Below are 23,016 nucleotides of genomic sequence, written 5' to 3' on the forward strand. Positions count from 1 at the left end.
GCGCGCCGCCGACAGAGCCGCTCAGTTCGCGGGAGACGACTTCGCCTACGCCGGGCCCGAGTTGGGCGGCGGCGCCCTGGGGGTGCAGCTCACCTGCGACGTGAAGCCAGGTGCGGGGCGGCGGGGGGCCGGGCCGGGAGGGAGGCGCCGGGGCTGTCCCGTTTCTGTCCCTCTGTGTCGTGACACGCAGCGCGGTTTGGAGGCAGAGCCGTGGCGCTGAGTACGGGGCGCTGCCCGTTCGTATGACCTCTGCGCACACCTGTGGGTGCGCACCGACAGGGAGGGAGCGGGTCCGCAACAGGTGAAGTGTGGCAAAGGAGGGACCTTCTCGGTGCTGTTTTAAAGCAAGTGTATGTTCTCTGATTGTCTTCACAGTTGTTGTGTCTGGATTTTTTTGGTTTATAGCAGCATTGTCTGGGGCTTCAGAGTTGTATGTGTACGTTCTGCACCTGGAGTGAATGAGCCGGTGCCATTGGTGAGAAACTTGCTGCTGCTGCTGTGTTGTCATGCTGTGATAGCCAGTGGAAAACAACAATGAAATTGCAGAGCTCCTCTTGTGCAGAATTCAGAGCATTGTACAGCCCCCGTTAGTTTAGCCTCTCTGTAGAAAGTCAGGTGTGTCCAGGGTTATACCCACGGGTCAGCGAAAGATGCAGTGTGATTGCCAGGGATGTGCGAATTTACCACCGTTAAAAGCATCAGCAGAGCTTTAATGAACACAGAGCAATTCAGGTTTTTGCCTAATGCCTTATCTAAGAGAGAGAGAAACTTTATGAGGAAGAATGATTTATTTCACTCCTAGTGATGGTCAAAGCTAAGGGAAAGCATGATGAATATTTAAACTTTGTCACATCCTTGTGGCCAATCCGAGCACTGTGACTGCTGCAGACAACTGAGAACAGAGCCTCACTTCGGACATCTACTGAGTGGAGTGACACCTCTTCCAAAACAGCCAATTTGGTGATGCCAGCCCCTGGGTGAGGTCCAACCCCTCCTCCCCTCCCCTGCTTCATGTTACTGTGACAATGTGTGTCTTTGTCTTTGCTCCCAGATGTCCTGCAGAACCTCTGTGTGCCCGGTGACCAAGGGTGGGCAGCAAGCAGAGACGACTGCTTCTGTGCATTTTCTTTGTACCTTTATCATAATTGCCATCCCTCCCTTTTGCAAAAGGACCTAGGATATTTGCTTTTTCTTTGTGCTTACATCCATATTTCCAAGAAATACAAGTCCTGGCAAATAATAAGGTTGCTCTTCATGGACATCCTCTTGTTCCAGGACTGTCTTTAGAGAACCTCGATCAGTCTCCAGCACCACCAGTGCTTGCAGCTGCCATCGTGAGTTCTGTGCACCCATGATCTCCTCGGCCATAGGGTTAGGTACTCCTTCCTGACACAGGACAGAGGAAAGTGTAATACGGGAGAGGAAAGCAAAGGGGTGGAACAGTGAAGATGCTAGGGATTTTTGGGACTTGACACAGATGCAGTGAAGTCTTTCAACTTTATGCTCTTTGCAGTCATGGTGCCAGTTGAAGTCTTGGAAGAATGAGACCGTAGTTAAAAGTTGCCTTTAAAGTCTTTCAACCTATGGAGAATGGGTGATACTTCATGGGCAGCAGCTGTCAGGGTTTTGTGCATTCTCCTTTACACACCTCACTGATCCCAGCCATTCTCACCTGTGGCAGAGACGAGCATCCTGTGTGCTGAAGGGAAGAACTGGACAGTGCTGCCCACTAACTTGCTTAACACTGTTGAAGGCAGTGTCATCACAGAAGCACACGGTGATAAAACTGGTGTGTGTGAGACAGCTTTCACTTGAGGACAACTGCACCCACAAAGATTTTTCCTTTTCACTGCTTTTGCCTTGCAGCCTGTGAGTGACACAGTTTGGCACCAGCCCACAGCCAAGACCACTGCAGCAGCTGTGTGGTGACCTAGGCACAACACTTCATTCTGTCTGGATTGGACAAAGAACCTGTAGAGCAAAGAGCATTTTGCCCATTCTAAACACTGAGCCCAGTCCTTCACAAGACAGCTTTCTTTACGAGGAGTGGAAGAACAGCATGCTGGATTAATCAACATTTAGCAGAAATCCCATGTGCTTGGCATCAGAAACAACAAAATGAGCTATGTTGACAGGCTTTGGTTTCCTTCAAGTCAGTGCACAGGAAAGCATCTAGTTATTCTACTCTGCCAGCAACCTCTAACATTCACTGCATATGCCTGAGACCTCTGAAACCTTCCTTTTGAACACGAATCAGTAGGCTTCATGAAACAGTGCAGAGGATAGCTATTTCAACTCTCATTTGCAGCTGAAGCGTGGTTCTGCACAGAAACTCCTCGTGGCCTGTGGAATACAATAATGAAATGTGATAATCACACACTGAAGCATCTAATGCATTTACCACTGTCTGGGGAGAGCAGCTACTCAAACAGCATGTGATGAACATGGTGGGGCAAATCCAGGAAAGGATCACGAAGACTGTCCTTTCCTTCTGTTCTTCTGAAGAGGAGACTAGTCCCAGGGGTAGAGGAGTCTGAGAGCCGATGTGCAGACTTGCATGTACTCCCTTTTCCAGTCAGATGAATCCATTCCTGTCCAAGATGGTGATTGCTGTTTCTCAGCAGCTCCTTGACTGCACCTTATTCCAGATGAAGGACTGGCACCCCAAATGAAGGAATGCATAGGACCTGTTGCTATTGTCTTGTCATTTTATATTCCTCTGTGTTTCTCTTCCCATTAAATTCTTAATTTTTCCCACCTGAGCCATTTTTCTGTTGTTTTCTTTTGGACAGACTCCTCTGCATGCCCTTTACCTCACTGACTTTCTGTTTGTTTCAGAGTTGTTTTTCTTCTTGTTACGTGCTGTGGTCCATTTGCACTGTGTTGTCACTTCTACAGTCAAAGTACTTGGCACAGATCTGTGCTCTTCTGCCTGTACTCAGTTGTAAACCAGTTTTCTGAGAGCACAAGTCTTACAAATAGGAAATTGTTTATGACTTTTCCAGCCTCAAGCACAAATGGAACCTCTACAGGTCTGTTGTAAATCTTGGTAGCCAAACACTGTGTGTGTGCTGTATTAGTTAATATAATGCCAATAATGATACATTTTCTTCTGTTATGTATACCTCTCCTAATTAATCCTAGCATTTTCTTTGCATTTTTGACCTCTGTAGGGTACTGAACTGATTATTACATAGCTTCGTGGGCCAAGGTTTGTGTCTAGGTGTATACTACATTAGCTTAGGGCAGTTCCTGAGTGGTGGTAATCATCTGCAAACAGCATTTTTTTTTTTAATAAAAGACATAGAATTGTTTCTTTTTTCAGTGAGTGCATAATTTCACCTTTATCTCCTTTGAGTTTCTTCTTCCCATTTTATTGCTGGCACTTAGTATTATAGACTCCCAGTTCTTTGTAATTGACCCTTATTTTTACTACCTTCAGTAGCTCAGTGTTCTCAAGAAATTTTATCACCTCTGCAGTGAAAATTGACCATTTGTTCCTTACTGTATTTGATGTATACATAGAAATGATTCATCTGTTATTGACCCCCAGTGATGATTAATTTATGACCCGAAGCACAGGAGTTGATTATGTCTTTTTTAGTGTCTCCTACTATAAATGTTGTTGCTTATGAAAGAGAAGAGCTCGCAGTCCCATAGAGGAGCTACAAAGATAGTAAAGGGACTGGTCTTAAATCCTGAGTTGAATTTATTGTGTCTTTTCATTAACTTATTAAAATTGTAATGCCTTTGAAGAGATAACACAGCAACTTGGAAAGTTATTTTTCTTGGAAAATAACCAGTTGTTTGTATTTCAGGAGAAAATGAAGTTCCATCTGAAGATGCCCTAATACTACAGCTTCACCTTGCAAAAGGTCATGAAAAATTTACTGAAATGCTAAAAAGCCAACAGCAGATCATTGCAGATTTGCAGCAAAAACTTGCTGAACAGCAACATATATTGGTTAGCCAGCAACGGGAGATTCTTGAACAGCAAAGAAAAATGTATGAGCAAATGGATCTGATCAAAGTGCAGTATGGCATGCTTTTTGACACAGTGAAACAAATGTCATTTCAGAGTTTGCAAGAAGATATTCAAAATTATTTTGAAAGTCATCTTCAAGGACTTCAGAACCAGGTCAGGAATCATCTCCAGAAGTCATACTCTGTGCATAAAGTAGAAGTGGATGCAAAAGTGATTAATGTCGGGGAGTCTTTGCTGGACTGTGGTCTTTGTGAAAGTGATGAATTTTGCAATTTCCAAAAGACACCTTCACAATGTGAAAAATGCACATTGTGTCCTGCCGGTTTTTTCCAAATGGCTGATTGTTCTGCAAACTCTGATCGGATTTGCCAGGTGAAATATAATTTTGTATCTTTTGGTTACTGTTCATGAAGTGCTGTATTGGACATACCAGGATGACATTCTACAAATAACTACACATATGGCTAGTTATTTTGCCTGAAGTTTTCTGTGTGTTTTCTCATTGCCATGTAGTGCTGTAAATGGGGCACTGATTTGCATGTGCTGGATGTAAAGCTTTCCCAAGTCTAGCAGCTGCCAGGACATTGATTCTGCTCGTCCTGGTAGGCAAATATACTCTAAAACACACTTAGGCTTGATAAGTTTGTTTATTTAATGCCAGGACAGTCTACACGAATTGCTAGACACATTGGAAAAGTAGAGGAAAGCTTTATTAAGTAAAACTAAAGTTCATGCATTTGTTTATAAACTGGAAACAAAAGTTATCAGTTAAAACAAATGTAAAATCTAATTCTACCTTAAACACAGCTTATAAACATATAAAATGTTTAACATTCATATTTATTATTATTAAATACATTTTACTATACAAAACTGGCATGTAAGCAAAACAAGATGCTTTTGTGGTCACTTCCATTTAAAAATCCTAAGTCATGTGGGGATACTTAAAACAGTGACTTCTTTGCCAAATGTTGCCTCCAGTTCTTAGCTTCTCATGAGCCTGGACAGCTAGTGATCTGTGCTCGCATCACTGAGAAGAACCTGAAAGAGGCTGTCCCCTTCCCTCTGCTGGTCTAATTTTCTTTAATGTGAGCATTTCAAGGCAAATTTAGCCTTTTGTTCTTTCTGCTCTACCTACTGGATGGTGAGAGTAGATCCTGTTGAGAGAGAAAGTTAATTTATCATTTCCCTTCCTTGGATGTTTTTTCAGTTAGCACCTTCCTCCCAGACTAGATGTCTTTAAGAGCCTTTCCTAATGCTATTTCGGTGGTTACAGTGTTCTCAAGACCAGTTTAATGATGCATCTCTCTAAGGGATGTGGTACTGTCTTACAGATATTGTAATGTATAAAGTGTTAGTTGTAGAACCAATCCATTTAGCTCGTGATCTGCAAACTGGAAATCACACAACACGGTCTGTTTGGATACCTCGATAAAACAAATCCAAAGTGAGTTGTCTTGCTCCAACACGTCTGTGAGATCAGCCCCCCCTTCCTGCCTGCATATGCCTGGGTGTGACAGCCTGAAGTGCCTGTTTCAAACTGAAGTTAATGCATTAAAATGTTTCAGTATTCTTGTGATTTACAGGACAGAGATGAATGCACTGAATCTCCAAGCATTTGTGGTGAGAGAATAAAATGCCTGAATACTCCAGGTAAGTTATATTCTCTGATAATTAAAGAATGAAGATAATTAGATCCTCAGGAACAGGCCAGAGGGATAGATAAAGACTCAGGCCTGTATGTTTGTGAGTAGTAGTATGCTCAGCTTGGTGGAATGAAAGGGGTTGAGAAACAGTCAGCTCTGGGGTGATAGGAGTTGTTGTGGACAGACAATAGGCTATTTTGAGCAAAATATCCACTAGGACCTTTGGAGGGTCCATTTTACCTTATTTTCTTGGGTTTTTATATCTTTGGTATTAATTTTCACTTATGACTTGATTGTGTTCATGTTTATGCTGGTGCAAATGAGGTGAAAATCCAAGATTCTATTCCTAATGCAGAAAAATAGTTGTCATTTTCCTTCAGCTGCACTGAGGTAGATATTTGAGCTGATCTAATGAAGGTTCTTATAGGGCCTTTCTTCATCAATCTTATTCTTCTTTAAGCAATAATATTGTCAAATATTGAGGAATGATCAACAGTTTTCATCATTTGTGAGTGTGGAGGAAATTTCAGTCATCGAAGATTGGATTTGAGTGGAATTGTAAACTTCAGACTTAACCTTCATTACTTCTTATGGCAGTCAGACACAGAAAAGAGTAAAATTAATAGATGTACCGAGTAAAAATGTATCCAGGTACTAGGTTTCCTTCTACTAGTCTAATTTCTGGTCGTCCAAAAAAACTTGAAAGAAACTTTGATCAAATAGAGCACTTCACCAATCACAACTTCTACCAAAGTACACCCAGTAAAATAACCAAGGGAAGACTTCATCAGCTGATATGCTTTTCATCCTCTAGACGTACTCATAAAAAGAGGGTGACCTTTCTGAGGGACAAAGGTGCATTTCAACTCTTTGAGTGATTTTGAACTGGTGAAGAAAAAAGTGGGAGGGAATTGGTCCTAGGAAAGGATTAAAAGAGAACTTGGGCTTCCATGCATTGTCCTTGCTTCATTTTGGCAGGAATTTAGGTAGGCTAGCTGGTGTTACTACAAACACCACAGAAAACTGGAAATAACTGAAGAGAGGACCCAGTGCTGCCTTGCCTGGCAAATGCTGTAGCAGAGGTACCATCAGTCTCAAGAAGAGGCAGAATACTTCTTTGTAGCCCGCCTTCGTGGTGAGCAGCTAGATGCAGGACAGCTTCGGGCACAATATTTGAACTGAAGCATCAGGATGGTATAAGGATTATAAGGATTTATCTCTTCATTAGTAGGAGGCTGGGACTGGTGCTGTCAAGTTGGTGGTTTTGTGGAAGGAAGCCCACAGGGCTCCAGCTTGAGGAAAGGAGAATCACCAATGTGAGAGTCATTTGGTAGTGTTCTAGTGTGTGGCTTGGGAGAGGGAAGGCTGTAAGGAATTTATCCAGAGGGCTGTGTGGGATGACCCAGACCAAGGGTAGGTTTTTTCTTCTGCTGGAGGAAAATAAATAAGGACAAATTACTTCTGTGAAACAGCTGGGTAATGGTGGTGTGTCAGACTGCAGTCAGCAGCAATGTGCTTGAGAGGGAAAGGCTTCCCCTGATTCCTCTATTCCCATTTCTAATGGTGGCTTATAAAGATGTGAGGACAATATATCTCCTATCACCTGGACCAGGAATCAGTGTTCTGTCAACATTCTCCCCATCTGTCATGGAAGAGGGAGCACTTTTCATATTTTTTGTTTGATAAGATTGCTACTTTGAGCTTGTCTGTTGATGATAGCTCATTATCTTGTACAAGTGCAATTAACTTATCAAAAGGGCATCTGAAACTGGATGTTTGTTTTGGGTAATGTAGGGTAGGTGGGGATGTGATGAGTTCCAGATGTTGTATGTGGTTTCTTGAGCTGCACGCAAAGTTTGTTGGATCTGTAGCAACTCATGTTCCCTTAACAGAGGGAAGGGAGCACATAGCAATAAATAAACATGCAACTAGGAGCCTCTTTTTCTTCACCCTTCTACTTTTCTGTGTATCATACCTCTTTCCATTGCTGCCTTTCCTTGCTTTTATCTGGGATGAGAGTTGTTAGGTTATTTGAGTAAAGGTTTGTCACCAAGGAGCTACCAAAGTGCATGGTTTTCTCCTCAGACAATCCCAGGAGAGCAGTCAGACCGCTGTCCTTGTGGAGTTGACCAAAAGCACTCTTTCCAGGACACTGCGAACAAAAGGGGAGTTACTATAGGACTTACTGTGGGATGCAGTGGGGAGAGGATTTGGGGATTGCATGAGATCTATTTTGGAGTGTTTTAGATGGGTATGGAAATACACAGAAATTATTATAAGTGTTTAGAGGAAAGTGTGGAGGAAATTCAGACTGGACTAACTGGCGAGTAGGGTAAGAGGTCTATGTACCGTCAACCGTACCCAGACCTCATACTCTGGGGAGCTTGTATCTTCAGATGCCAGTGACTGAAGGAGACCAGACAGTCTAGGACTGGAGAGTCCCTTATGGTGTGTGCATATTCTGTCAGTGGTCTTCAGTGCCATGCAGCTAGAGAGAACAGGCCTGAGCCATTTGTGCTATACATGTTTGTGTGAGTATTGCATGTGCTTGTTAAGGTTTTCTGTCAGTGTTCGTCCACGAGGCTGGCTGTGTTCTGTGCATATGTCTACCAGGCATACAGTCTCAGCCTGGCTGTATGTGGGGACACAAAACTGGGACAACCTCATGTCTGTGGATTCACAAAAACTGCTGTAATACAGCTGGGCTGCTCACAATAAAATCAGGTGCAGCAGCGTCCAGAACAGGGGCCAGGAAGAGGTGGGAGAGATTGTCAGAAAGGTGGTAGAGAGAAATAGGAAGCAGTCACAGCATGCTGCTCTGCTGACCTTCTGATGTTTGGCTGTCATTTGCTCCTTGACCTCTTCAGGTCTGGCAGAGGTTAGGATGCTGCTATTGCTGCTGTGTCCGCAGTAGGAAGCAATGCGTGTGCTGCTTTGAAGTCACCTATTTCAAGTACATGAAGGGGGAACGCCTGCTGCAGGTAGAACTGATTAAAAACTAGACAGCATAATGGTAGGAGTAGTCACCACATCTGTTTGTAAAGTTTGATATTTATAAAAAAATTTAAATATAAATAAAAATGTGCTAAAGAGGCAAATAGCATAAAAAGTATGTCTAGGCACTTCTGCAGATCGTCTCTGCTATATGAAACAGTTGTATTTGTGTATTCAGTAGCAGCTCATCCTGCACGTTTCAGTGATGTGGGAGCTGTTGATTTGTGAAGTAGAACTGGGTAAGTAGTGTCACGCCAGCTATTATTCTATGGTGAAAAATGATCTGTTTTCAAAAGGAAAGCTTGTCAGGGATGTTCTTCTGTATTACCTATAGAATATTTGTAGTTGAAAAAATGTGATCTTATTCATTTCGCTTTTGCTTCTTGTAAAAAAAGCCAGATGCCTTTAGGGGGAATAAAATGTTAAGTTTCATTTGACTTTTTTCAAATGGAAAAATATTACTTTTCCACGCCAAGCTTTTTTGAGGAAGCCATACATGGTCTCTAAAGGAATGTTCTCACATTATAAATTATACGGTCCTACATATCACTGTTAGTGAAGAATCATTAAGTGAATGAAACATGAAAAGAGGTATGAGGGTGAATATATGAAGCCTGTATAAATTAATGGTGGTCTCAGATGGATAATGTTGTGTCAGAAATTAATTTTAGCCAATGTTCTGACTTCCCTCATGTGCCAGGTGCACATGTACCATTCTGTCATGCAGTTCTCAGTACGTGAGCATACTTTTCTGCCTGCATTGGTAGTCTGTGTGGCCAGCACTGTCCTTGGTTGAGCAATGGAGAAAATTGGCTTTCCGGGGTCCATGTCAAATGCTTGTAGTCCCAGTCTTGGAGCAAATCTGTGCCCAGTTACAGCAACTTTCCAGCTGAGGAGTGAAACAAATGTATGCATCTAAGAAACACTTGTGAATAAAATGACACAGTAGATAGTAAAGAATACTTAAGGAGAGCTATAAGAATGGTGATTATTGGGTTTGATTATGTGTGGCCAAAAAGCAGAAATGAGTGCATTGGCGCTTAAGCTCTGAGGCACAAACTGCAAGTGGTTGTTCTTTTGGTTGCCTCAAATTAAGTGTGTTGATTTAGATCCTGAGGGCTCTGTGCACAAAGGTGCTGGGCACCAGCTGCTCCAGCTGGAGGCAACAGCAGATGGCAGTGCTCTTGGAAAACTGACATAGAAAATTACAGGCTGTTTTTAAAACCTGCTCTTTGAGTGTGCTTTCTTTGATCCACTGAGGTCACGATGTGCCATCTAACAGCACAAAATTACCTTCTTTCAAATTAAGTAACTCCAAATGGCACCTCTAGATATTTTCTGTGCTGTTTGCAGCCGTGTTTTGTTCATCTGATTACTTTAGGCTATCAAGACCACTGCTGTCCTGTGTCTCACAGCAGTGGTTTCTTGCCTTTCATTATGAATTCTGCATAATGATTGTAAGCTGTATGTTTGCTTTTCCTACTTGTCTCTTGCAAGATCTTTAAAAAAAAAACAGTACACAGAATGCCTGAGGTCCATGTCCCGTAGACTGGAAAGCACTGCTTTAGCAATCACAGCTACAGCAGAGCTGCCCATAACATGCTTGGGCAGAAGTGAACATTTCTTATGTAGAGGAATTCTACCTTATTTGAGAATATCTTCACTGCTCAGTTCTATGCCTTTTATTTAAGAAAAAGTTGGAGCAACATCGTATCTGACCCGTTACAGATTTTGGTTAGAATTTCCCCTGTGCAGCCCCTTCTGTCTCCTTTCACCTCCCACTCTACACCACTGAATTCAGCTTAGACAAGGTGAGTTCCCCGTGGTGTTTCCTCTGTTTGCTAGCAAGTAGTGCAAAGTGATCTAACATAGAAGCATAGAATGGTTTAAGTTGGAAGAGACCTTAAAAATCATTGAGTTCCAATCCCTTGCCCCAAGCAGGGATACCTTCCACCAGATCAGGCTGCCCGGGGCCCCATCCAACCTGGCTTTGAACACCACCAGGAATGGAGCATCGACAGCTTCTCTGGGCAGCCAGTACCTCACCGCTCTCTGAGTAAAGAATTTCTTCCCGGTTATCTTCAATTTCATCAGGGTTGTCTTCTGTTTTCTCTCATCATTAGATATATTATCAAACATACTTGATATGTAGATCTGTAGAGTTCTTATATTCAGTGTTTTAAAGGTTTAACAATAAAATCACCCTATTTCTGTGAACAGGTGGCTTCCGATGCCTTGGAATTGCTGAGAAAGATGCAGCTCTGGGACTGTGTGGAGATGAGTATTTCTTTAATAAGGAAATGCAAGAATGCCAGGCGTGTTTGAAATGTGAGGATGGAATGGTGGCCATGCCTTGTTCCACTGTCAGTGACACGGTTTGTTCAGCAACCAGTGAAAGCAAGCTATCAGAATCTTGGGCTGCAAACATCATTTTACCATCTGTGAAATCTGGCATCTCTCAGGTCTACTCTGGCTTGAACTTAAAGATAAGGGAAAAGCTTCACTGTGACATCCTGTCCATTGAAGATCACAGCCTGATATTCAGGCAGCATGGTCTGTTGTGGACTGACCTAAATTTTGCAGTAAAACACAACTGCAGGAATTTTTTGCAACTTTCCTTAAAGCTAAATGGCAGTGAGGAAGGCTATGAACTGAGTGGTGTTCGCATTGAACAGCCAGAAGGAAAATATTTCCAGAGCACCAGTTTAAGCAGTGCTGCTGAGGTGGAGCCCAGCCAAACTCTTTCTGTGTTTCTGAGGAGCCCAAACCAATTCTGCAATCGAAGTAAAGACTTACATATTTATGATCTTAATAGTCCACTAAGTTTGTTTTGGTTGTCTCATGACACGGGTGCTGTGGCAATCAGTGCACACATGTCAACAGCAATACATTACCAAACCAACTATCGACCTACATTTAAAATAGTTTCTGTTTCCGACCCTTACATGCTAAGTTTATCTCATGATGGCAGAGCTATAAAATTCACTGAAACAGGTGTTGTCAAATTTGTGTTGCACCAAGCTTTGTATTCCATGGGTCACACTTGTGTCCGGGAGGGTTTCTCTTTAATTTCTTACATAAATAGGAATGGTACCAACAGAGAATTAATGAATGTATTTAAATCTGGGGTAAATTACAGAGACACATCAATATCTGCTTCTGGGGCCACAAAAGTTGCTGCTGGAGATCTGATTAGCTTTGAGATTCTCTCTCCTGCACAATGTAATGTTCGATATTTTGGAGATAGTTCTGGGATAAGTATGTTTAGCCTCATCTGGATACCTTCAGCAGTTTCTAGTGCCATATCAGCCACAGTTTCTGTTACAGGCCTGCCTACTGGAGCTGTGAGAAACAAATTACTGGATTTCACCCAGATATCATCCAATGAGAAACAGATACAGCTGGTTTCTTCTGGACAGCTTGCTCAGAAGTACTTCATTTTCACAGAAAAGGGAGTTGCCAATCTTGCTTTCAACTTAAAGCTAATCCATTCATGCAGTGTGCTTAAAGTGACTCTCAACCGGTTGACCATGGACCACATGCAGCCCACAGCAATTGCTCAGCAGATTGGAGGGCAGATGCCAGAGGGAAGCATATGGACCAGTGTGACTCTCCGTGCATCTTTTGAAGTACATAATGGAACGCTGATATCAGTTTCTCTTGACTGTGTACGTGGAAGGATCAATCAGATCACTCATGAACATGGAACCAGTATATCTATCTTATGGATTTCATCTTAATTTCTGTACAGTGAAGACAGGACAGAACTGGGGTTTAAATTGGATTTGGATTCTACTCTGATTCTTTTTCTATATTTGCCACCTTACAGTGTGTCAGCGTGAAAATATTGTCCCGCTGAAGTGCTCTCAAATTTAGGAATATTTAAATTTAATCTTAATTAAGTGACCAGTATTTAAAGAAAAGAGAGCTTTCAGAGTTCCAAGATAGTACTTCTGTGAACATCTTCAGGCAAGGTGACTATGAATTCAACTCAAAACTATTTTTTACAAAGCAGTCTCTTAAAATCAATTATTTCTGGACCACCGAAAATTGCAGGCGAGAGTAAATACCTTTTGGTGATGGAACTGAAAGCAGCACAGCCAAGTAATGGAAGGCTGCTTTCACTTTCTTCTGCCGACAAGACTAAATGCACTTGGAGGCGAATTTGTTTACATCTTATAAAACGTTGTGCTTGATCCTTAAGTGCCTTAAGCGTGCCTCAAAGTAGAAATGATAATACGGTAGCATTGAACTATACTTGCACAGTATTCTAAAAATGGACTCGGGTCAAGAATAGAACATTGTTTTTACAAAATATAATCATTGTTCTCATCATGAACACTGTAACTAACGATCATTCTAATTTAATTTTGAAATAATCTGCTTTTAAGTAATTTGGAAAGACTTGTTCCCATTTTAAGTTGTAGCCAGTGAAAGGTTGCATGATGAGAAGGAAGAAAGTATTAGAAAAATGTCTTGAAAGTTAGACTTTAAAATGAAACAGACTTTCATTCAGTTTCTTACCAATTCTGAATTATTTTTTCCGACCAAAAAGGGACACCATTCACAAGCATGCTTATTTTGCTGAACTGGTGCTTAATTTTAGAAGTTCTTTTTTGTTAAATCACTCAATTCTAAAATGAAATGATGTATTCAATTAAGCTGATTATTGTCTTCTTCCAACTCTTCTGTCAAACTGCTCTTTCTGATCTGCATTTCTCTCCTTTCTTCTCCTGAAGCATCACTGCTGCTTCACTCTGTTCTTATTTTGTTAGGAGCAAACAGCATGCTCTGCCGTGTAGCTCAACTCCTTCCAGCCATCCTTCATCAGTCCTACTAAAGAACAGGTGTGTACGTCTGTCAGATTTGTAAGAGGAACATTAATTAGACACTTGCAGGCTGCCTACCCTCAACCTATTTGAAAGTGAGACTGCAATGCATGCTCTAACTTTATTGTGGGTTTCTGCCTGAGCACGTGTATCTAAAATGCACGCACTTCCCGTGCTCTTCACTTGTTCTAGAGTTTGTTGCAAATTTCCTGTAAAAGTACGAACCCATATGCAAGACTTCTATCCAGTGTTTCCATTTTTACTTGTAATTTTTTAATCCTGTCATTACCACTTGGGGCTGCCTTTCCCTCATCCTTTTTTCTTCAGGTTTATACTCAGAGATATGCAGGCTTTGGACAGATTGTTCTCCTGTACCAAATGGAAAACTGGTTTTCCTTGTTTCAGCTCTTAAGTCTGAGCAACCTGATGCAATATACCTCATTGGATGTTGTGTTGAGGCCAACACAACCACAGTAAGTTCAGTCCTGGTGTCATACCTTCTCTGATAAACTCACCTCTACAAAGAGGTGGGTTTGCAAGAAGGGGGTCAAAGGCCTTCCTCTCAGAAGCAGGGAGCTCACTGCTGTATCAGGATGTCTGTGCTGCAAGAGAAGCTTTGCAGAGAGCAGACCTGGGTATTTCTGCAGTGAAACTGCAGGGAAGTCAGTGTTGGAGAAGGCTTGAAATAATATGCTTACGTTTTTATTTGACAAAAAGTCAAGCAAATAATTTTCTCACAGACATAACCCCTTATTTTTCTTGGCTGCTTTGCCGTATGCAGTTGTTTTAAAGGCTGTCACCCCCATTAAAATGATAGCTTAAGAGTCATTCTGGATTTAAACCTGTGTAGCAGATAATCAGAATCTAATGTAGGATGTAATCTAATACATCCTCAGCAAAGTGCAGATGTTACTTGAATATAATAAGCATTTGCCTTTATATAGCATATAGCACATCTAACAGCATGATTTGTATATGTATATTTTACTTGAGTGAGTTTGTAATACCAGTGGAATTGCTTGAATATGGAGAAGACTGATGCTCAAACCCTGTGTTGTGCACATGGTCATGGCACTTCCATTTAAATGTGCCGTTATTAAAGGATGCAGAAACTACCAGGGAGCTGCAAATGGGCATTGTTACAGCTGAGGGAGATTTCAGAGTGTGAATTCTTAAATACAGTACATCTTTTCTGAAGATTCTTGGGGGAGTGCTCATAATTGCCCTCAAATTAAGAGTAGATTTTTAGGTGCACAGGGCAGAAATGCAGTATTTTGCACCCATCTGGTAATGGTAATGCATTTCATATAATTTTGCTATTGTCATCTGTGATAAATTACTCACATGATGAAAAAAAAATTCTTCTAAATACAAACTATTAACTGGAACTTGCAGCAAGCTCAGCCTTATTTCAGTCAAGAAGGACTCGTTGTTTGAGCCTGTTTTCATCTCTTTCTATAAAAAAAAAACAGCCTAAATTAAGAGCTCAGGCAACTTACTTACTGTAACATGAATTTGGAGTAAGTGTGTTGGAGTCAGAGTGGATTTATGGTAGTCTAAATAACAGCATAGTATATAGCCTTTGCCTCTATGAAAATGATATATATTACCTCATTCCGTGCAACATTAAGTGGTGCACTACAGTCCTACATAAGATGAAGTTCAAAAGCAATCAGACAATGTATGATGAACGCTAATTTTATGGCACTTATCCCATTTGCTGTAATTAATTGCATGCTTTATTCTTGACAGATATACCCTATCAATTATATTTACAACTTAGGAACTTCTTATTTCAAGTTTTCATATGGTTTCTTTCTTTTAGTAGCATAATACAGTGCTGTAAAGTACAGAATTCATTTATTTTTTTTTTTCTTTTGCATCTTTTGATACCACATTCATGAGTACTCTTAAAAACTTGGGAGACAGTGTCTCCAACCCTTGCTTCTAGTGGGTGTTTCTAATAGGGATACTCATAAGTAAGGTCTTGTAGAGTAAGTGCAAGTACAGAGGCTAGCAAAATCTGCACAGAAAGTTGAAGTTAATACATCTATGTAGGTCACTCCAAAAGTAATGCTTCCTATTTATTTCCATGGAAACTACAACAGATACAAAGAGGACAATAACGCTATTTGATAGAGCAAATTCTAAGCTAAAGAACACATATCTTTCAACGCTGTCACCACTATTAGCTGTGTGTTTTTGCCAGTGATGAACAAGAGCCTGCATGCCGCGCTTGTCAAAATATGCATCACTGAAGGTGACCTACTGTCACCACTGCTGAAATGCACCACCCACTGCCTCACTGTGCTCACACCCACTGCTTGGGCTCCATAAGTGTTCAGCAAGAGTCAGTGAATGTCAGTGGGTGCCGTTTGTTCCACATGGAGGAATTCAGTGACTCACCTTTGCTTCATCTGCACTTCCATGTCAGACACCATTCTGTCGGACTGCCCCTCTACTGCTGTCTGTCACATGGCAAAAAATAATGGAATGTTGGTGGGAAGGTTCAGCTTCTACTGCCATACCACCAACATCTGCCTCTGACACCGTGGGCCAATATAATGAAATAGGAGGCATTACTTTCGAAGCAGCCTTCATAGAAAGGTGGACATTTCACTTATGTTATGCAGATAATGGGAAACATATTGTGGAAAATGTGACCATTACAGGAGGAAAATAGTACAGGTTGTGTAGTGCTGCTCACATGAGAGGAAAAAGGATAAGCTTTACAAAAACCTGCATCATTTAATATCAAACATTTTGCAATTTGAGAGAGCTTACCTGAATATATTTTATTACCTATACACTTCTGTGCTTTCTGAAGTCAAAACTGGGTAGAATATGTCGACTATTTTAATTTAATATTTTGGATTATTCCCTTTGTTCTGTGGTCTGTGCAGATTGCAGTACACTGTGAAAATGACACTAGTTTCAAGTGGTGCTTTTTAATAAAATTTCCTACTTTGAAATATTACCTTGTGTTAAAAATACTGTTTAGACACTTAACTTCTGTATTATATTGTAATATGTTTTAAGAGAACTTTGCTGAAATAAATAAGACAAAAAGGCATTATTGATTCCATTGCAGTTTTTACCACTGCCTCTTTCTGAGACAGTTTTCCGATGTTACTGAGCTAGTGACCTGGGCTTGTTGAAGTGACGTTAAACAAGAAAGTGAAGGTGGAGGGAAATGGAGGTAGAAGGCAAGAAAAATGGGAGAATGAAGAAACAAACTCTAGTTGACTGAATGCAGAAGACTTCAAACTGGATTTCTTTAGAACAGTCTGAAAGAAATACTTGCTTTCTCAACCAGTTGTAATTGAAAATGTGTTCATCTGAAAACAGACTCAATCACACGTGACTTCATGTCTGTCTCTCTGACAAAGGACTTGCCACCTACAAACTTCTGTAAACCTCAGTAACATCAGAGTATGCTGAATATGCTCATGTGTTTTGCTGAGCTGGCACATTAAGTAGTGTAATTGGGTAATTACACAACTTGTACTATGAAACCTCTGGAAATATTTGTGGGTTTTGGCATGAAAGCTCATCATTACCTTCTAAGTATGTTTGTAATGGGAACCACTTCTCATTAGATAAACGAGCTTTCTCTGAGCTTCACATTATTATCACTCGACTGCTAACGGTACCTAATGTTGCTCGTTTAAGTCTCCTTTGAGTATTTGTCTGTTATACTGCAGCCAATAATGCAGACATACTAAGTATCTTCAGGACTTCTGTACATGTGGGATATCAACAGAATGTTCTTGTCACAGATTTTCCTGAGCTGTTTCATTGTTTTGAATCATAGATTGAGTTGGTTCAGGAGTCCATATGATAGATATGGGCTTTCAATGCAAATGTTACCCAGTGTGTGATTTAGACTGGTTTTCACATCTGAGTTGCATGACCGCAGCCTTCTCTTGCTGAGAATAAAAGAATTCTGAGACTATTCATAGATTAAATACAGGTGTCTTGAGTAAAGAGCTGGAGATGCTTTGCACTCGCTCTACTTAGAAGGCCAAAAAAAGTAAAAAGATGTATATATTGTAAAATATTCTGTTTGTTGAAGGAGAAGTACATTTGTTGGTTTTATTAGTAGAGGAGAATAAAAGCATGTGCCTTATGCCTAGTAGGTAAGACAAGTTGCTTAAGATGCCTTTATGGCTGCAAGTGCTCTGTGCTTCACTTTTCTTGAACACAAACCTCTATTTGTTTAAGCCTTTGCTTCAAATACTGCTGTCCTATTAATGACAACGCAGATTAAAAACTCTTCAAGGATATTTTCCCCTTGCATGCTTAAGTCTCAGACAAACATAATATATTTAAAATCCATCTGATCTGTCCTCCAAACCCAGTACTCAATACTGTAGACCTCCCCAGAGAGATGAGCCCCAGGATTCTGGCTGAGGCAACAATTGTCCCAGGGTGTCCCAGGCTGCTCAAACTTCCCCTCACTTTTTGATGCTGCCAGAGTGGAGCGGTGCATGCTGTCCTGCATGGGAAACTGCAAGGTTTTGTTTTGGATCTGCCAGAAATGGTTTTTCTTTTGATATCTGCCATTCTGCCTTCCACTCTCCCTTCATGTTCTCCCTGCACGTTCAGCATTGTACTGGATCCACTGTTCCCACAGCTCCACCTCCGAAGTGCCCCACCACTTCTGCTCTCTGTGGTTCGAATAACTGCTTTGTTGGCTGTAGGCTTCCCTCTAATTCTCATCTGTATAGCAGCACAAACACTTAGATATCACAAACTGTATGGAGACTGAGACACGTGCATAACCAGAAATGTTGTCCTATTTGGACCTGTCTACACTCTTGGAAGATCAAGGTGGTGGCATTCTGCAGGTATGCTGCGAGTCACAACTGCAGAATTTGTGAATAGCATGTGCTGATTGAACCTTGCAAAACCCTTTCTCCTCCAGCCAAGACAGATCTAATACTCTGTGTTTTAGTAACTCTAGAGAATTAAGCATCCTCCAGAGTTCCTCTCTTTGGTTAAGAAATGGATTAAAAAACTCTCATAATGCTGAGAACAACTATGTGTATTTTTCTCCTGTTTTCCTCTCGATCAGTTGTGCACCCCAAGCTAAGGCAGCAAACAGCTTGCTTCCCTTCTGGAAAGTGTCACTGTGCTCCATATTGCAAGCTTTAGGACATTTTGACTAGCCTGGTTCTGATGGCTTGCTGTGGGCCTCAGAAAACCTCCATGTAGCCATCTGTGTCCCTCCAAGGCCTCATGAATGTTAGTGTTTAATATGTTCAAACGGAGCAACATAGAAGTACCCCAGAGCCCAAAGTAAAATGGGGAAAAGTCACACGCGCAATTTAAGATTATCTATCAACATCTTAAGACCCTGCTCCTAAGAGCAATAACTTTTAATGGAAATGACTTTTGGTAATGTAAATGTGAGAGTCAATCCAGAGCCTACAGTGTATCTGCTGCATTGACAAACAAGCACTCATATCTTTCCATAGCTTGGAGTAACATCCAGAGTGGACTACAGTGCACCATTCACATATAGGCTGTTTGCACTGGAGGTTTCCATGTTCTCAGTTCCCACTTCTGGAAGTATATAAATTCACTAACAGATCTCCATAATTCCTTTCATACCTAGAAATAACCTGTTTCAATAACAGTGCTCTTCAGTGTTCCACATCTTTGTGCCATCCTCCTCCCCGAGACTGTTGATACGTTGCCATCCTTGAAAGCATCTTTCAGCTTTGTGTGTGTGCACGTGCACCTGGAAATTGGCTTATATCCTGGGAAAAGATGGGATACTGTTCTTTCTTTACTTTTTCACTTGCCCCAAAAGTCAGCTACAGAGGGAAGATTTGCCTTCATGGGATCTTTGTGGCAACTGATTTCCAGAGGTCAAACCACAAAGCATTGTGTTTACTCTGCAAGTAAGACTTGCAAAGTAAGTAAACTCTGTAAGACTTTGAACACCTACAGTTTTGTAGGTATGCTAATTTTAAAATCTATTTCAAAATTTATGATCTTTAAGTTCAGTATAACTCAATCATTAAATGTTTCAGCTGGTTTAAGTATGACTATATGGTCAATACTCCAAATATTGTAATACTAATGTAAGTATTTTAAATACTAAGAAATACAAGGTGTTTCAGATTTTGGAATACACCTTTGAGGAAATGGACAGTGTTTTAGTTCACAGCGCAAACAGATTTAAAAAAAAAGCTAATTTGGTGAGGATTATTATGAAGATGCCTTTTCTTCCAGCCCCACCTTCTTGCGGATTGTGGCAGCTATGTAATATAGAACAGCTTAAGGCTTTTTTTGAAGTTATGCCAGAAACTGTTTTATTTCTAGTTCCTTGTAGGGCCACGAAAATGCACAAGTGGATTAAAATTTTCTTTCTTCCATCCTACTTTGTTCCACACAGCTCATCTGGTAAAAATCTGTCAGCGTTATAAAGCTCTGAAGTAGATTTATTAACAGTAGGATTTTTACTGGACAAAATAAATAGAACAATCCTTGGTACCTGCTATCAGTGGTTAGACAGTTATTTCACATGAAACAGTCCCTTCAAGTCCATTTTATGTTGTCACAGAATCACAGAATCATATAATGGTTTGGGTTGGAAGGAACCTTAAAGATGATCCGGTTTCATCCCCCCTGCTGTGGGCAGAGCTGCCACCCACGAGCTCAGGCTGCCCACAGCCCCATCCAGCCTGGCCTTGAATGCCTCCAGGGATGGGGCACCCACAACTTTTCTGGGTCTGTGCCTGTGCCTCACTACTCTCAGTAAGAGATTTCTTCCTTATATCTAATCTAAATCTCCCTTCTTTTAGTTTAAAACCATTCTGCCTTGTCTTATTACTGTTAGACCGTGTACAAGGCCTGTCTCCTTTCTGCTTGGAAGCTCCCAGCAAGTACTGGAACACTGCAATGAGGTCTCCCCGGAGGCTTCTCTTCTGCAGGCTGAACAAGCCCAGCTCCCTCAGCCTTTCTTCATAGGAGAGGTGTTCCAGTCCCCTGATCATCTTTGTGGCCCTCGTCTGGACCCACTCCAGCAGCTTTGTATCCTTCTGGTGCTGGAGGTCCCAGGCCCAGATGCTGAACAGGTATACAGGCACTTCAGCTGGGCTATCAGCCGCATTACCTTCTCGGAGTAGCCCTCTCAAATTCCTCTGGGACAAATCTAATGTTTTCCCCCGCTGCTTCCTAAAGTGACAGTGTTCCCTGGCTCTTCTCTATTACTCAGCAGTACATCCCCTAACCCCATCAAATCTAGTTTAAAGCTGTGGTGATAAGCCCAGCCAGCTTGCAGCCCACTATATTCTTGACCCTCTTGGATGGTTGCATCCCATCAACATGCCTGGTCTGCTGAAGCTGCATCCAAGATCATAGTATCCAAAACTCTGAGAGTGACACCATCCATGCAACCATTCATACAGCTGGTTTGTTCTCCTCCTTCTTCTCAGATCCCAGCCTCCAGTCAGGAGGGTCAAGGAGAACTCTACCCCTGCTTCCAATCCCTTCAACATCTTCCCAAAGGATATAAACTCTTTTTTAATATTTTGTAATTTCCTACTTGCTGCCTCCTGTGACCCAGCTTGAAAGAGCAGGAGCAGATAGTAGTCCTCCAGCTTTATCATACATGGTAACTTCTTCCTGATGCCCTGAATGTGGGCCCCCATCAGGCAGAAAATCTCCCTAGAGAGACTATCTGGGCAGCAAATGGGTGCCTCAGTTTCCATCAGTGCGGAGTCCCCAGTTACTGAGACCCTTTGCCTTTTTTTCTGTGGTACAGGTTCTGACTTGAGTCCTTGGCTGGAACATCTTGGACCCAAGAGTGAAAGTCCTCCAAATTTTGTTTCTACCCAATCTGGTCACAATGGACGCAACCCATGGATGCAGTGGGGGCACCAGGCAGGCTGGGTGGGCCAGGGGAGCCATTGTTGGAACTCAAGAGTCCACACAAGAGAGGCACTGTGGCCTGGCCCTGCCCGCGGCAGCCATGGTGGGTTCTGGCCAGCCGTTTGGAAATGATGACCTCTAGATGTGTGGAAGCTGTTTCGATGTTGTAACATTTTGGTTGTTAATTGCCGTTCTCCCATGGGTAAGTAACGCTTTGCTTGGAAGGTTGCCTGTGTTCACTGTTGTGTCTAAGGGCAAGTTAAGGGAAATTGGTTCCAGGAGCCCAGCCTGGTTTGAATGTCTGAAAAACTGCCTGGAAAGTAGAGATGCAGTAGCATGGATATCTTCCTGAAGTGGGCTGAGTTTTCGCAAGTCACTAGGGCATGGGACATTTGAAAACAGGGAGAGTTAGGCTCTAACATATACCATCAATTTTTGTGCTTCAGTAATGCGATCCTAGTGTGCTGTAGTTCAGCCTTCAGCAGTTACCTGTCTCGGGGTCATGGGCACCCTGCACAGCATCTGGCGTATACCCAAGGTCAGCCACTGTAGCTCTACCCTTGTGTATCTAGTGTGACCAGGAGGGCCGATGGTATTTGTAGTGCTCCGCAGCTGCTTCCATTCCCATCAGGGCTGCTGGGAGCAGGTCTGACTGCTTGAGATCTTTTTTCTTGAGTGGAAAAGCTTTGAGCAGGGCAACGTCTTATTTATCACTGCCGTGGCTTAGCAGTCATAACAGTGACAATAATAGTTAGCTGATAAGGGCAATAGGAAGGCAGGTCTCTCACCCTGGGGAAGGTTTGACAAATGATTGCTCACTAGATGGGAGGTGTTGCTGGCTTGGACACAGATGGGCTTGTCAGATGATGTAGGTAGTGCTGCAGGTAAATGATGGAGAAATTATTATAGGCGTGGTTGAAGTAGTTACAACAATCTCTTCATCTACCATTGGCATCCTTGCCTTCATAGTTAGTTAGCTCATTTTTCTTTTAAAGAACTCTTCTGAGACCAGAGAGATGAGCGAGTTCTTTGGGCACAAAGAAAAGGATGTCTTTCGATTTTTCGTGCTATACATTAAACAGCTGTGTTTGTGACAAGCCTCTGCCCCAGACTGTTTTGTTGCAAGTTACGCAGGCTTCTGATTTGCAATTAGTTCGTAACAGCCCTTGCTCTTACAAATTTTTGTCTTTTGTCCTTAAGTGTCTCACAAGAAGAATCAGCTGTAACCATGTTAGATATTTCTGCATAGAATTAGATGAACTGCAATTGAGTGTTAAGCCCCCAGATGCACTCTTTTTCAAACAGAAGGAGATGCACAATCCGTGCGTTTTTCGTCTTGTACAAAGATTTGAACAATGCAGATTTTATTCTTTTTCTCCTCTCATACTTCTGAGTGATCCAATTCACTGTAAAAAAAAAAAAAGTATGTTATGTTTCAGATGGCTTTTCTTTTGGGCTTGAGTGCATTTCTGAATGCGAACATCCATAGTGACTTACTGTAGCAGCCCTGAAGTCTTCAAAGACTGAGTTATCTGACATAAGAAAATACTGCAAACAGAGGGTACAGGAGAGAAAACAGAAGAGATCACAGTCACTGTATTCCCTCAACTTCTGTGGATCCCAGATAAACCCATAACTGCACTGGAAACAATGGGGTATGTTGGTCTCTTTTATTAGA

At 41.8% G+C, this 23,016-nt stretch overlaps 1 protein-coding gene across 1 annotated transcript; it reads left to right on the plus strand.

Annotated features, from left to right (window-relative positions):
* Positions 7-17,379, plus strand: LOC110394547. Its single transcript, XM_021388458.1, has 4 exons — positions 7-110; positions 3,819-4,357; positions 5,572-5,638; positions 10,846-17,379. Exons 2-4 carry the CDS (start codon positions 3,896-3,898, stop codon positions 12,363-12,365), a joined length of 2,049 nt encoding a protein of 682 aa, XP_021244133.1. The 5' UTR covers positions 7-110; positions 3,819-3,895; the 3' UTR covers positions 12,366-17,379.

The sequence above is a fragment of the Numida meleagris genome, chromosome 2 (genome assembly GCF_002078875.1).
Source record: "Numida meleagris isolate 19003 breed g44 Domestic line chromosome 2, NumMel1.0, whole genome shotgun sequence".
NCBI classification, from domain to species: Eukaryota; Metazoa; Chordata; class Aves; order Galliformes; family Numididae; genus Numida; species Numida meleagris.